Here is a 17,028-nt window from a genome sequence, read left to right as displayed (position 1 = left end):
ACACGCATGCTTCAAAATTAGTTGAGCTCGATCGATCGAAATTTTGACATCGAATTGCGTTGGTTCAAATTTTCCGCCCAAGTTCAAACTTAAATATGGCAAGCATGGGCTATGCTATTTTGCTACAAAAATATTTAAGTAAATATGGTGTGAAATCAGAGAAAATATAGTCTAAAATGTGTTTGTCTCTCACACATGTGCATTTTGCTGGTTGTATGAATAGTTGAAAGGTTTACAGCCTGTATGTGACTTTTTCTTTTTTCTCCATATCCTGATATAACAAAGAAACATAATGCTGAAATAGCTTATCTAAGTAACAGTTAGACCCTAATTCACAAGCACTGACAGAATAAAATTGTCAGTACTTATACTCTAAATAAAGATCGGGGAGTTACATCATACGCGCTATTTTCAACATTTGCTTGCTCAAATATGTAATACATCGTAATTAATTTTTTGGATGATAGGGAAAGACATGGATTTTACATACATACATGCGTGCGTGCGTACGTACGTACGTACATACATACATACATACATACATGCATATTTGGAGTATGTATAGGATAGGAAATGTATATTTATATTTTCCCTGCTGGCACAAGTATGTTGTATTAGAATGTACAAGTATTTTGTCTTCTTTCTCCAAAAGGACTTGGGTATTTGGATACGTTGTTTATCTTCTACAATTAAGGTTTAAATCGATACATAATAGAGTTATCGTCGTTCTCACTCCGCGTTTCAATTGCTTATTTATATAAGCATACATGCAACAGAACGCCCATACACGAACTTTGTCATAGATAAATGTACACATAATCGGAGCCCAAAATACTGCATTATTAAATTAATGTGTTTATGTTAAGGTACAGATATATTGGACTTCAAATTTGTTTAGCTTCATGCGACTCGTGAACTATTTGTCTCGACATTAAATTAATTTGTGTTTGCAAATATGGAAGCATATTACGCTGTTGGATTAAACTACTACTACTACTACGACGACTACTGCTACTAACATTACTAACGATAATACTGTTTCTAATGCCACCACCGGTACAACTACATCTGCCACTTTCTCTCACCTCTGTCCACGGGATAGGCTAATGTGGGTATGTGATAAAGCTTGCCAGTAGCTTCCCGTGGGTCAGTGGCCCTTAGTGGGATTTTCTGGGTTCTTCCTCCACTAGTTATACTAGCCGACATATACCGTTTGCTGAAATATACAGTTCAACCCACAAAAACAAGAACGAACTAAAGGGTCATTTCTACGTCGAACATGATATCCAAGTTGACCGTGTGTTGCGTAGGAACCATTGTATCGTATCCTGTTCTGACCATTAAGTCACCTTTTTTTCACCTACAGCCTGATTTCAGTTCAGTGTTCGCGTGACCTGGTACTTGTCGCAGGGGTATAAGTAGACAGAATTTATGACCACGATTGGAGATGATTTTATGAAGGGACAATACAATAATTCTGGACTGTGCTACCACGTTGTGCCTTGCATAAGAGCAATCACATTAACATCAAATAGTTAATGTGTACTTGAGGCATAACTACTGTCCCAACAACGATTTCAATTTGAAACGCGCTAGTTCGTGCCAGGTAAATCTCGCTCCGTCTCGCCGTGACAGACCATATACACACGGCAGTCTCTTGTGCCAGTAGGGCTATAAGCACACCGGATGATCAGACCGGAAACGTATTAGTAGGCGTAAAATTCAACGCAGCAACAGGCGTCGGTGCGGCCGCGGTAGATTTTGACAATATGGCAGAAAATTACAAGGAATTTGATAAATCCCCAATATTGCCTGAAATTCAGATAAGTCGCTTCTCTTTCAGAGTGAGAGAACTTATTCTGGCTGGACTTGCAGCGGTTACTCTTGTAGTATGCCTAATTCTTGCAATCCTTCTTGGAGCTCAGAAAGGAAGCTCGTCTTATCCACCCGGCGTTCCAAGCCCGACTTGTAATTCGCCTCCATGTTTCAAAGCTGCGGCCTACACAATAGCGAATCTCAATGTATCGACAGATCCATGCCAGAATTTCCACCAATACGTCTGTGGAAATTTTCCTAAAAATAATCCGCTGAATCCGGAAATTTCTCAGAAAACTGTCTTCTGGAACCTGTACTACGACAATGAGGATAAACTCAGAGCTCTCATGGAATCTCCACCAATCCGCGATACTGTATGGTCGTCCGAAAAGAAGCTTAAGGACCTATTCAACTCTTGTTTGGATGATTATGGAAAGATGTCGGCTGGAGGAAAGCCCTTCCTGGACAAGGTGATAGCCCCTGTTGGAGGCTGGAATGTGCTTGGAAACTGGAATGAAGCCTCGTGGAATTTCCAGACAGCTCTGCAGAAGGCATCTGTGGACTTTTGGACAGCCTGTCTCTTCACGTTTCGAGTCACCACAGACTATTATAGTGCTCAAAGGAGGGTGATTGAGGTAAGACAATTTTTTTATCATCAGTTGTTAGGTTTCTGAGAAATGCTAGTGAATATGTTTAATAGGTAGTATGTGTTTCTTTACAGCGTACATGTATGTCTTATAAAAATGGTTTTTGTTGGAATACTCTCATTCGGGTTAAAATATCAAGTGAGCGTATTTGATTATTTGCACAAAAATATCATTAGAAAATATGAGTTTGTTTCTGAACTAGGTGTTCTGTTATCTGTCTATCACTGTTTTAAGCAGTAATGGTATAACTTTCGTGGTCGAAGATAGGGATAGATAGTAAATAAATAAAAACGGAGTAATTGTAGTGTAGTTTATGTTTGTTTGCTACAGCTATCATTGTAGTGTTTGTTTATCCGTTTTTCAGTGATGATACTAAATACATTTTTAAAATTTCTTCTACTTATTATAAACACATCACAAAGCGTCCGGTAGTTGATTTTCCCAGCCTCGTTCCAACTGCATGGTTTTTATTACACTGAAACTAGTACTCTTCCATAAAACATTAACCTAAATTAGTGGTGATACCTGCTATTTAAAGATTTTACAAAAGTTCGTAAATAAATAGAGGAAGATTCAAACTTAGGACGGCTACTCCCTATGAAAAGTTCATTAAGCTTGATACACCATCTGTTTTAAGATGGCAGGCATATTTTCATAGTTTGTCCCACCCTCACCTCCGTTATATTGTACCGCAGTCTTGACCTTACCTTAATTCCAGTCACCTACGTATATATCAAATGTGCTAGTAAAAAGTCTAACGAAACGACATATATGCTTGATTTTAAAAATTAGGGAAGTACTATTCAATTTTTATACTATTTTTCATTTTAAAAAATCTGCTCCATTAACGAAAAGATGTGCTTAAATCTACTAGGACTTCCAAACGATAAAGTTTGTAGTATTGAAAGATTTAAGAACATATAAATTATGCATGTTCTGATAAACTGCACATACGGAATACTCTACAACAAACCTTTTTTTTTCCAGAAATGTGGGTTGGTACATTCCAATCACATGATTGGATAAAATGACGAGGAGGTTGCCTTTTATCATTAAAAAAATTGAATGGAACGAATATTTCAAAATATATCCGCATTATCTTCAGAAGAAAAATTCAACAAAGATCTGTCATAAATTTTGTTTACACTATAATAACATGACGCTCCGGGTTCTCACATGCTCGAGTAATAACCTCCACACGGTGTTTATTGGTAGACAGGTCTATATACATATCAGTAACCATAGCTTCACTCGAGTGCCCCTTGTAAAAGAAAAAACCGGTTGCATGAAAAATAATTAATGTAGAAGAGGCAGGTTGACGTTGATAAGTGTGGTTCTTGTAAGCTATTTTTTCCGGTAGATGGTTGCTTAACATAGATTGTATTGTTAGTTGCAGGATGCCTTTAATTTGACCAAAATCTTTATTTAATTTGCCTGATACTTTTGCATCATTCAGATTTCTCTTTCTTACTTCCAAATCATATTATGAACAATTTTCAATGAATTACTGCCTATCAGTGAAACTGTCTGACTGTTAACCATTCTGACTGTCAACCAGTCTCACTGTTAACCAGTCTGACTGTTAACCAATCTGTCAAACAGTCTGACTGTTAACCAACCTGACTGTCAACCAGTCTGACTGTTAACCAACTGAACTATTGATCAATTGGACTTCGAATCATTGGTTATAGAACCAGCATGTACTACTTGTTTCTTCGCTGTCTGAACACTGACAACTAGAAATTACTGCATATGTAACGTGTATAAACAGGCCCGGCCCTAGGGCAAGGCGAACCACCTTGGGCCCCGCGCTTTCAGGACATCAACTCCGCAGTGCAATTTTGTGCTTGGGACTGTGCTCATCGCTTGCTGCCTTTGGGTCTTGCATGCTGCCTTGGGCTCCGCATATCCTAGTGCCGGGCTTGTGTATAAACTCATCTTAATATAACTGTTCCTATTCTTCACCATTGCGACAAATGTTTGATTGGTGACTTAGCGGTACAGATGATTTATATATACCTTTTTCACCACAAATTGTACACTTTTATAAAACATGATATGTTTGTGAATAGTCGGCGCGTTGTCGTTAGGTCAATTCACCTCAAGACATGAGGAGAAGGCAGTTCTACGCCCCTTAATGTGTTATGTGTTGTTGTGTCCGAGCTGGATGTTATCAAGAAACAAGAAGCAACATGACATCGTCTTTTTCTCTCGTCTCTCGTTCTCGTCTCTCGCGGGTTTCCACTTGCATCAAAAACCTGTCGGCAGAACGGGAACACGTGAGAGCCGAGAATGAGGGCGATGTCAGGGTAACGAAATGCCTCGTGATAACATCCGAGACAGACGAAACATTATCTAAAATCGGTATATTTCTCCCTGGAAAAATTATATACATGTGGCTACATTTCAGTATATGGTTACAATTTAATGAAAACTTAATGAAACCTTAGGAGTTGTACAAATCTGAAACTGTACATGTTATGTAATGAAAACTGTCTAGGTGACCCTTTCGTTTGAACAAAATTTTTCCGACAACAAATCCATTCCCTTAAAATGTGTACTTAGCTACATATTTTTACACAAATTCAAATTGATTATTATTCTCGACTATTTTCTTTTCATGAGGGGAAACAAACAGAAAGAAGACAAATGGTTTTACAACTAAAAATGATATAACACATGAGAAACGACATCAAATAAATATACTAAATAACATACAATATAATATCAAGGCTGACATTTACAAAACAGCAATATAAAAACAAAGCGAAAATACAAGGAAGAAAACAATAATAGCAGCATAATCATTTATATTTACAATAAACAAAGAGTGACAGAAATTGTCTTTGGACACATGGAAATCAGAACTGATGGAAAAATAGTATTGATAAGGAGGGTGACGAATGATTGATTCATTTTGACCCAAGGCTCACAAAGACTAAAATAAAGCAACCTATAATTGATACTAATTAAACTTTCCGTCTGTATTTATCAGGATGACCAGGGAAAAAGTATATATGGAGGTATGTACATTTACCTAACTTCGTGAAGATCTGGGTAACTTAAAATGAATTCCGTCCAAGACTTCTTTTAACAAAGAAAGTGTGTCAGTGTTTATTAAACTGCACATAGATTGTTAAACTATTATAAAGATAAATTGGATGACCTAAATGTACACAGTACCTGTCTGTATTTTTCAGGTAAATCAGTTATGTTTTTCAAGCAAGGTATTTTACCTTACCTGTGGGAACAAAGCTGTAATTAATTTTTTATTCCCCCGACGCGGTATAATCCCCACCGTAGTCTTGTTCATCTTTCCTTTAAATAATTGTATATATATAAAAAATAAATAAACATTGCGCAGGATCCATTATTCAGGATCAAATATCCATTCATGCATCCATCTGTCTATTTATATATGCTGGCTGAATACATGCATAGAGTTTCAGCGTGGCAATATAGGTGTATAGATGTAAACGCTAAGGGTCGAGAATATTTTTATCTTGTTTGAATCGTGCTAATAGCTAATTGTATTTTTGTGTCACGTACTGGACAATAGGCTGAAACTTCGATTGTTATCAGCCTATATGTCACTTCGCAAAATGGACAAATAGCCAATAACTACATGTAAAGATTTTATTAGATAATCAGACAAGAGATGATTAATCCATTTAATACCTTTATCTTTTAATACATTACTATAATGCCTTAAAGAAAAAGCTTTAGTCACCTGCTATTAGTGATTACGTCACCATAGTCTGAAGGTTTACTGTTTCGAACGGTTATCAGTCCAAAAGAGGGATTTAATAGCCCTGATGGTCAGTGGTTCAAGTGTGCGTTAGTCCAAAGGTTTGCTGGTCAGAAAGATGTGTTCAGTGTTGTGAAGGTTCAGTGGTCAGGAGGTACCTGAGTCCAACTGTCCCTTGGTCTGAAGAAAAGGTTTCGATGCACCTGAAGTTCAATAGTCCCAAGGTGCGTTAGCCCAAAGGTTTTTTAATCCAGTTGAAAGGTGTATCAGTTCGAAGAGTCACAATCAGTGTTGCTTGATTTATTTATTTTTTGGGTGGAGGGAATGTGTCTTTTGTCTGAGGGTTCATTACATGAAATAATGATCCGAAGGTACTCAGAATGTTCAAACAACATGAAAAAAAGGTTATTGGTCCAAATTGTATTAATTGGATCATATCTCATTTCCCTGAAGAAACCTGGTTAGTTCAAGGAAAGTCAGAATGGAAGTGCAAACAATACATTATTTTAATGTTCATAAAAGAAGCACACATACACACACAGATGATGAAGACAGAGTTTCCAATGTTTTTTACAGGACTGCATGTCATAAAGGCAAGTATCTTGGAAAGATGCATGTGTTACATACTACTTAACTTTTAGCACCCCATTTACAGTGAATCCACTGTAACCATAACAAACAATAACGGACAAAAATGAAATAAATGTTGCCTTCTTGCTATTTTCCCCTACTATCTTTTATCTGCAAAATCGTAAGGATGGCGGTGCATCCATTGCCTTTTCTGTTCAGTTACTCTTCAAATGGGTATTTCTAGTCCCAGATGTCCACCAATTAAAAGACTGAAAAACGATCACTTAACAGTTGGTTCACCAGCTCCATGGATATTTAACGTAAGGCCATTGCGGACGTGTAGTTCTCTTACAAAATTTATCATGATTTATTTTCAACTTGCCAATTTTCACTCGTCTCAGACTGACTTTTTATTTACCGACCATATGGCGGGGTGTATATTAGTACGGTTTCGGGTAGGAGGTAGGTCCATCAAAGATCCATAGCGCAGCGGCTGAAATAGCTCTGTCCTTCAGTAAACCTTTTCATGTCTTTTTGATAACGATTTATATTTATTATGTTTATGTAGCAAATGATGGTGCTATTTCATACCTTCTTCCTTCACAGGAACGTTTCTCTTGTGGAAAGGACTAACAACATTCATTTTGGGATTGATTAAGCCAATGTCAAGATCATAGCGGCTAAAATAGTTTTTCCGTCTGTCTGTCCGTAAACTTGTTCGGTCTCAAATACAATGCAAACTTCGTTTTACCATTCTGAACGATATTCACATATGTAAATTAACGCTTTCGTTCTTAAAACTAGTGCTCTTTTGGTATAAGTGATATGAACCGTGGGTTCGAGTCTCGGATTCGGCCAATGTGGGTATGTGAGAAAGCTTGCCAGTAGCTTCTCGTGAGTCGGTGGTTCTTCCCGGGGTTTTCCCGGGTTCTTCCTCCACCATTAATACTGGCCGCCATGCATAGCCTATCGTGTGCTGAAAAATGGCGTTAAACCCCACAACAACAACAACGACTTGAACCGTGATAATAAGGCATTATGTACTTAATAACATTTTCACCCACCATACAAACACTGCTGGGGTCGAGAAGCAGTAGTTAGGCAGCGGAGTAGTACTTTAGATAAAATATAAGTATCGCCCTTCTTTAAAAAATATTAGAAGAAATAACATTGCGAGATTAAAATTATTTTTGAAAATAATGCTATGTAAATTGATAAAGCTATATAAATCGATAATGATATGTACATTGATAAAGCTATGTAACTGCTATGTAAATCGATACATTCTGACAAGTGCGGTCGCTTTGAAGTTTATAATAAGTTTATAATGTCAGCACCATTTCCTATGACGTAGGTTTTGTATAATAATTCTTACAACAAACATAGGGAACGAAAGACCCCATGCTCGCAACATAGGGTAATAATCGGCCTTTGATATATATAAAAAAATGTCTAGGTTAATACTCGACCTTTGATAAAAATAAAATGTCTAGGTTGATACTCGACCTTTGATAAAAATAAAATGTCTAGGTTGATACTCGACCTTTGATAAAAATAAAATGCATAGGTTAATACTCTACCTTTGATTAACACTAGTCTAGTCCATGTATGTGAAGGTAGCGGTGAATTCAATATTCGATCATCAGTACTAAAATACCGAACCACTGTTAGCAGTTTATGACGTGAATGGTTTTTGGGAAAAAAGAATAAATGTTTTAAGTTCATTTTTTGTGCTTTACTACAAAATTAGATATTGATTATTTTAATTATATAATCATACTTTTAGGGATATACGGGTAATTTAAGACTATACTTTCTTATATGTATTTGTTATAAGGTCCTTGTTGGCCCTTGGCACTTTTTAATAGCATGGTGTTCGTAGGCCCTATGTACATTATCTACAGTGCCTGTTGGATAATATAGCCCTGGTTATAATATCGTGGTCACCAATAATGTTGATCATGTAAGAGATCTGATTGTCCAGGACCACTCTTGACCGTCTTGACAGTTCATTAATTCAAACGCACTCAAAATAATAGTTCTGAGTACGGCATATCCTCCCTAATATTAGAAGATATTATGCTTCCACCTTCAGGTAGCCGGAATATAGTCAGATTTTCTATCCGTCACTCGACCGCTCCGGTGGCCTAGTGGTTAGAGCGTCCGCCTCGGATGCGGGAGGTCGAGGATTTGAACCCCGGCGGAGTCATACCAAAGACTTATAAAAATTTCACTTGCAGCTGCCTCGCTTGGCGCACAGCATTAAGAGGTTAGTGTTAGGACTGATCGGCCTACTGTCAGTATTTTATGACCGGGTTGGACATGATGCCAAATGTCTGCAGCACGATGTCGCAATGTTAAACATCACTATAAACTGCTGCACTGCAGACATCGTAGGGATATGACTGAAAACGTGTGAAAGTTACGTTAACAATCCAAATCACACACACACACACACACTGTCAGTCACTCAGCCCCGCTTTTGGTGTTAAGTCAATAACATTTCACTGGGTTGAGATATCTCGATGAAACTTGGAACATATATGTATCTACTATACTACCAAACCCAGATCCACGGTCAAGGTAACATTCGTGGTTAAAAGGTCAATATAGGGATGTTCATATCAGATCCATAACTTTTCAATAAAACTTTGCAGGATTGTGCATATTCACTAGATGATTTGTTGTGTAGAACAACAGGGTCCATGGTTCCAATATCAAGGTCAGAGACGAGGTTCAAAGGTCAACGTGGAAATTATAATGAAACTTTGCGTACCTAAATTAGGCAATGTATCTCTTATCACATTCAGGCCCGCAGCACTAAGGACAATGTTCGAAGTTCATGGGTTGTGGGATTTTGATGAAACGTTGCACAAAAGTGTGTCTCCGACAAACGTGTGTCTCTGATAGACGGTGATGATTCGTGTATCAGATTGGAGCCCGTCTGCCCAAAGTTAAGACCAGTGACGGAGTTTAAGGTCAAGTTAGAATATTCGTTTCAGCTCTGGGCTTCCGCAGTATACCTCCGCCACACGAACTGATTGCATCAATGGTGATGTTCTTCGTTGATCATTTTGTTTATTACCTATGGGTGTGGGCTTTCGTACTTAATATCTACTTTGCTAGTTTATGTTAGAAAGTCATTTGCTAATTTGGCTAAATTATGAAGTGATTTTATTATACAAGATAATGCTTGCTCTTTTAAATGGCATGTCTCTAATGGAAACGCCGATTTTTTTCTCCGTAATTACTCTTAAAAAAATTCAATGCTTATGAATTTTGTTTCCTTACACTATTTTGTGTTCTTTCTTGATTGTGCGTTTTTATTGGGGAATGCAGATTTAATAGAGAATCGTTTGCTAAAAAGTAAAAATTCTTGATTGTGCGTTTTTATTGGGGAATGCAGATTTAATAGAGAATCGTTTGCTAAAAAGTAAAAATTTAATAACGAACCAGTTCGTACATTCGTAACATTTCTGTTTTAGTACCCCATTTTAAAACAAGAATAGTGGGTTCATGGGGGTGGAGTTCAGTAAAATTTTATAATGACCTTTATGGTTTAAAATTCCTTTGTCTAATGTATTTTATTTTAGAACTCTTTTTCAAAATGTCAGTGATTTGAAGCATTAGTACTGCATAAATTAACCTCTGTTAAGATATATCCAAACTAGTTACATCTTTGGACCAAGGACCCTTCTTTCAAATATGCCATCATTAATACGACTTTGGACCCATAAATATACATTCGGAGTACTGAATCTTCCACCAACGAAAACTTTTTTAAATCCCTTCGCACTAGTGAACTCTTTTTCAATTATTTTCGGACCAATGAACCCTTGTTGTCAAATAACCTTAAACTAACGAACGTTCCGAAATGTGAACCTTTAAATATTTTCCTTTGAAGCTATGTCCCCTCAAATCATCGAACCTTCGGGCAATTGATTCAATATTCTTTGAACATGGGAAACTTCGGAACAGTGGAAATTCAGGCTAAAATGTTGGGAAAATAGAGTTTTGTGTGCACAAAAATATTTTGGGCTTATAAACCTTCGGAGAAAAAAAAAGTTTGAAACATGAAGCAGTTATAGTTCTTACTGTCTTTGATGAATGGATGGATGGATGGTTGGATGGATGGATGGATGGATGTTTTCTTTTAAAATATTTGGCACCATCCGTTGCACGAAAGGGTAAAAAATTGTATTCAATTAATTTAATACACTTTATTTTCTCCAGTAGAGGTACACGCAAATCACCATTTGAAAGCCAATTTAATCGCTATGTATAGAGGTCTAAATTTACACTGACAGTCGATTAATTGCGCAGAGGGAAACTATTAGGACAGACAATAAACATAATTCAACCAAACGAAATGATGTGAAGGAGTTAGCCAGAAATAGCCAAGTGTCTGTTTCTGTTGATGGTAAACAAATGATACAGGTGCACGTACAAGACATGTAAATTGACAGACTTACTGCTAACTGTATATAAATATTCGTCCGAAAATGAGACATTAGTTTTGTGTCCAAAAGCTGTGCACTGTTTGAACCAGTTGCCTTATATACTTTCATATAGACAGATAATGGGTTTGGGAACATGGGACTATAAGTACCAAACAAACACCAACAGGTTTAAACTCCAGTATATGACCAAAAACTCCTTCTTTCTTGCAGTATAGGTCTGTCGGTCAAGTACCAATGTTAATAATACGAATGAATGAAATGTAACAAAGTTATCAATTAAAAAGGAAGTGGTCCCGAAGTAAGAATGGAACTGTCCGTGATTGGCTAGGAACAAGGCAATCGTTGATATATCTTTGCGTTGCCAATGTATGCTATTATTTTTATTCCCCCGCTGATAATCCGTCGAAAATAGATTAACATTAATTAATGTCACCCTATTGAGATTAGGGCGATATCTACGCCTTGGGACACGAGAGGTGTTTTTCATGTTGATTAATCATATTAATGAACAATTAAACACATGGCCTTTAAGCTGCTGCACGCTTCATTTAATATAATCGGATTACACGGTTCAATTACACTGAAATCGTTTTACGCTTTTGTCGTGATATGTACAACAACCAAACAGTACTCTGTAAGTCGGCGTATTTTTGTTTGTTCTTTTTTTTTTTGCAATCGTTGTATTGAGAGCAAAAGACGTGTAAGAGTTTTCAGCAAGAATGACAAACATTCCGAGGTTCAATGGCTGCCGAGTGTATTTTTAGAATTGACAATTTGACCAGCGTTATCGAATCTGAAAATAGCCATTGAACTGAGGGGAAAGCAGAGGGCGCTGCGCTTAATTATCACATGTCCCCAGGCCATAAGTCTAATACTTTATGAAAATTGACCGGACTGTGACCCAGGCTAGGTTCATTCGGAAGAGAAAAACATCTTCGATGGAGCTCTTATCTGAATGCTCACATGATTTTGTTGTAGGGTTTAACGCCATCTTCCAGCACACAATAGGCTATACATGGCGGCCAGTATTAATGGTGGAGGAAGAACCCGGGAAATCCCCGGAAAGAACCACCGACCCTCGAGAAGCTACTGGCAAGCTTTCTCACGTACCCACATTGGCCGAATCCGAGACTCGAACCCACGCAGACAGAGGTGAGATGGCAGTGATCCGTAACGGAGAGCGCTTTAGACTACTCGGCCACTCGGGGCCCCTTAATACTCACATGAACTAAAGCGATTCGTCTTTCTAGCTCTGCTAACTGAAATCGGGATCACCCGTGACCCTGCTGCAGCAACAGTAGTAGTAGTAGTAGTAGTAGTAATAGTAGTGGCATTAGTAGTAGCATCAGTAATAATAATAATAATAATAATAATAATACATTATTATTTATTTATTTATTTATTTATTTATTTATTTATTATTATTATTATTATTATTATTATTATTATTATTATTATTTAACGAAGATAACAAATTTGGTTACGAAAAATCAATCTGCCACGTCGTCCTCATTTTTTAACAGGTTATGTTGTCAAAAAAATCACTTACACACTCAGGTATGCTCCCACACGTACTCAGACAGTTTTAAGATGGGTTAATATGTATGGCTATACTGGTCAACAGGTACATATGTTAACAATATAAACAGGTGTGCACATTTCAGCATACCAGAGGTCATAGATAGAATAAAACATGCACATATTATCTCTGGATACAATGATATTAAATTCTGTTCTGGGAGGCATTCCATCTGGTCAAAAAAATAATTTCCTTATGGTGCTTTCGGGAATTTGAATTACGTATCCTCCGGGGTAAGGAATTCCAGAAGGTGGGTGATTACGATAAAAGAGCTTTTGAAAAGGTTGAGTTTTGATCCCTAAATGAAGTTCGTTAATAGTTGCTGATCGAAGCTTACGCTCATTATTTGATGATGTGAGTTCGCTTGGGGTAGGGATATAATCTGGAGAAAGATCATTTAGAGTCTTGTATGATACGGTTCCTTTAAAGTAAAGAATACGTTTCGGCATAGGTAGCCATTGTAGAGGTGACAACAAAGCATTCGAGTTTATTTGTGATGGGAAGCTTCAGAACTATTATCGCAGCCATGTTTGGAGTTTGTCAGTTCTTGATGGAGTATAATTGGATGATATTCCCCATATGGTACAGACGTAGTCTACGAACGGCAGTATATATCCCGAAAAATAAAGTTCAAACTACTCGGAGGTAGAAATTTCGACAGTAATGTTAAGGGAGTACTCTTTTGACGAGTACAAAACAAAAATGTATTTAGTATGTTTTAAATTCAAGTTTGTTTCAGGTATTTTATATAACACAGAAGCATGTCATTGAATTTAAATTTCAAATTAATTTCATCTTTTGATACCACTGTGACGAACTGAATGCAGTCTATTCATAAACATGTAAGTACGGTAGTGAGGTTCTTTTCTGCGCAGGTAATGACCAGTCATAATACACCTTTTGTAATACAAAAAACCCAACAAAAACAATATCGGCTAATAGTTATTGCCCTGCGTTTTCTTCTTCATCTTCTTCTTCCTCTTCTTCTATGTGTCTTTTTTAATGAGTCGTATGTTATATCGAATACGTTTTTCAATTAAAGATTTGAACCTACTTAATGCATAAACTACATGATGACAATGAAATATGACAGCATTCGAGGATTCTCATTAAACCAAAGTGATCACGCGCTCTTGTTTAACTTCTTTATCACGTATCATTCAATCGGAATCCCCTTTTCTGCAATATTATGTACGCCTGAGGGCGCTGTCGACAAATCTCGACAATCTTCAGCCTACATGATACAATTTCATAAAATTTTGATCACTGTAAGAAACTGAACACAGAAGATACGGACTAACATATATAAGATTTCTGGCTTGTGGATTGAGTATTATGACAGCTTTTACATTCTGGTCTTGTAAATGTGTTAGCTGGTTCGGCTGAGGCTAAAGTTATGTCATTATCCTTAAGTAAACGTTGAATTTGTAAACCCTAATTGAAGTACTGCCCGCATTATGAGGTTATGTAATACTCTTAAGATAGTATTGAGGTATTTCTCTGAGATACTTATCCAGCTTATCTGGGTATAGTGATCGGAATCTGCTTTGTTTTTAAAAGTATGCGCCTAACAGAAAGACCCCATTATTCACTGCATCAAACGACGAGGTAATTGTAAGGGAGATAACAATTGTTGCTGTCATCACCAAAGACCGATTTTTGCGATTTTCTGTCAAAATCATAAAACATACTTCATTTCTTTTTTTGCTTATTTATTATTTTACGGTGTATGTTTCCTTCCTGGTTAAGGGCATTTTAGTTGCCGAATATGGTCTATGATCAAATATAATCTTGTTTCTTTAATGGGGTACAACATGCATTAGAACCTAAATTTACAGCAAGTTTTCTATCGAGCTTTGCGTAGTTACGTATCACACATCTTCACTAGCCAAGGATTTTCTATACACTTTATTCCACATCAAAGCTTGGTATGCTAAGCTAGCGAAAACATTGTTTTGAACAAGTTCTCTTTTGCAGATGAAAGAGTTAGTGCCCGTAAGAAGCAACATTATTTTACCAGTCACAGAGCTCATTACAGATCATTAGGCATTCACTAATGCGACTTTTATGATTTTTAAACGCACTGACTTGAATTTAATATATGTATGAAATTTTTAAACTCAAGAAACTTATATGCAAATGGTATCTATTTATACAGAGGCAACTATGATGTTTCCTAACCATCTACCTAAGTAAATGTAACACAGGTTATGATTGGGTCAATTACTTTCGGCTGCATCCAATCAGATAGCGGCACAGCAGATACTACTTAGGATAGCAACATACGCCAATGGCAAATGTGTCATGAAGCTGGCCGACTGGTGAAAATATGTATCATATAATGTATATCGACTCAATCAACTCAGACGAATGGACTGTATATTGATAATAACTTCAACATAGATTTGCATACCTGTCGCATATCAACAACAAATACCCCCTCGAAGGTAAACCCTTCACCCATTTCCCGCAAACACAACGAATTCGTAGGACCTCCATTAGTGTTCGTGAATTCGTGGTAACTAATCTGTAACGACCAAAACAACACAAATATTAGGTATCAAAACAACAGAAGGCTTGCCAATGTCAAGAAAACGAACATATATAGCAAAGCTAACATAATATTTTATACGGTCAAGATCACGAATATTAGGTATCAAAACAACAGGGGACTTTTCACGGTCAAGAACACGAACATCGAACATTAGGTACCAAAACAACAGTGGACTTTTCATAGTCAAGAACACGAGCATCAAATATTAGGTATCAAAACAACAAAAGATTTTCCACTGTCAAGAAAACGAACATCGAACATTAGGTATCAAAACAACAAAATACTTTCCACGGTCAAGAAAACGAACAAACATCGATTATTAGGTATCAAAACAACAAAAGACTTTCCACGGTCAAGAAAACGAACATCGAACATTAGGTATCGAAACAACAAAATACTTTCCACTGTCAAGAAAACGAACATCGAACATTAGGTATCAAAACAACAAAAGATTTTCCACGGTCAAGAAAACGAACATCGAACATTAGGTATCAAAACAACAAAATACTTTCCACGGTCAAGAAAACGAACATCGATTATTAGGTATCAAAACAACAAAAGACTTTCCACGGTCAAGAAAACGAACATCGAACATTAGGTATCGAAACAACAAAAGACTTTCCACGGTCAAGAAAACGAACATCAAACATTAGGTATCAAAACAACAGAAGACTTACAATACATAGCAAAGCTAATATAATACTTTCTTTGTCAAGAATATGAACATTAGGTATCAAAACAACAGGGGACTTACTGTAGTCAACATCACTAACATTAGGTATCAAAAAAACAAGGGACTTACTGTAGTCAAGATCACGAACATTAGGCATCAAAACAACAAGGGACTTACTGTAGTCAACATCACTAACATTAGGTATCAAAAAAACAAGGGACTTACTGTAGTCAAGATCACGAACATTAGGTATCAAAACAACAAGGGACTTACTGTAGTCAAGATCACGAACATTAAGTAATAAAACAACAGGGGACTTTCCACGGTCAAGAACACGAACATCGAACATTAGGTATCGAAACAACAGAAGACTTTCCACGGTGAATAACACGAACAATAAGTATCAAAACAACAGGCGACCTTCAGCGGTCAAGAACACGAAAATTAGGTATCAAAACAACAGAAGCCAGAGGACTTTCCAGGTAAATTCATACCAAGAAAATTAAATGTGGATCACTCAACGTGTATGGACGTGAAGGCAACCTTATATGTTATTAATTTGTCACATTGTACAAAGTTTCGATTGTTTCTACGGGAATGAAACAAAAGTGAACAGTCGTAATATATGAAACACCCTATTTCTATTTTGTTTTCTCAATGCAGAAAACATTCATATAAAAATTGTGTTTGAGTTTTATTAAAAAGACAATCTCTTATATGTCACCGAAACAGAACAAGACTGTATATTTTGACTCAGAATTAATAAGCATCTTTCAAAAATATAACAAGGACCTGCCGTATATACTCGCGTACTGTCGAGTCGAACTACAAACAACATAGACCTTGATCTACCGTCGCATAATGCGCCTGCAGATCAGGATCTGCGTTGTTTTTTTAATACTGATTACTCTTGGTAATTTAACTGCTCCATATCTGCAAGCGCCATATGCGACATCAGATCTGGGTCAACGTGGTTTGGAGT

At 36.8% G+C, this 17,028-nt stretch overlaps 1 protein-coding gene across 2 annotated transcripts in view; it reads left to right on the top strand.

Moving 5' to 3' along the window:
• Positions 1-1,456: 1,456 nt before the first annotated feature.
• The window catches only part of LOC149785250 (endothelin-converting enzyme-like 1), a 68,720-nt gene continuing 53,148 nt past the window's right edge, over positions 1,457-17,028 (top strand). The window contains exon 1 of one of the 2 annotated variants that reach the window (XM_089979092.1): positions 1,457-2,450. In XM_089979092.1, the coding sequence (XP_089835218.1) occupies positions 1,770-2,450 (681 nt within the window). In that variant the 5' untranslated portion in view covers positions 1,457-1,769. The remainder of the gene's footprint in view (positions 2,451-17,028) is intronic. The other variant, XM_089979091.1, reaches the window with a different exon arrangement.

Source organism: Sinohyriopsis cumingii, chromosome 13 (assembly GCF_028554795.1).
Source record: "Sinohyriopsis cumingii isolate HCF-2022 chromosome 13, ASM2855479v2, whole genome shotgun sequence".
NCBI lineage: Eukaryota > Metazoa > Mollusca > Bivalvia > Unionida > Unionidae > Sinohyriopsis > Sinohyriopsis cumingii.
Note: the sequence above shows the minus strand (reverse complement) of the source record. Positions and strands in the feature narration are given on the sequence as shown.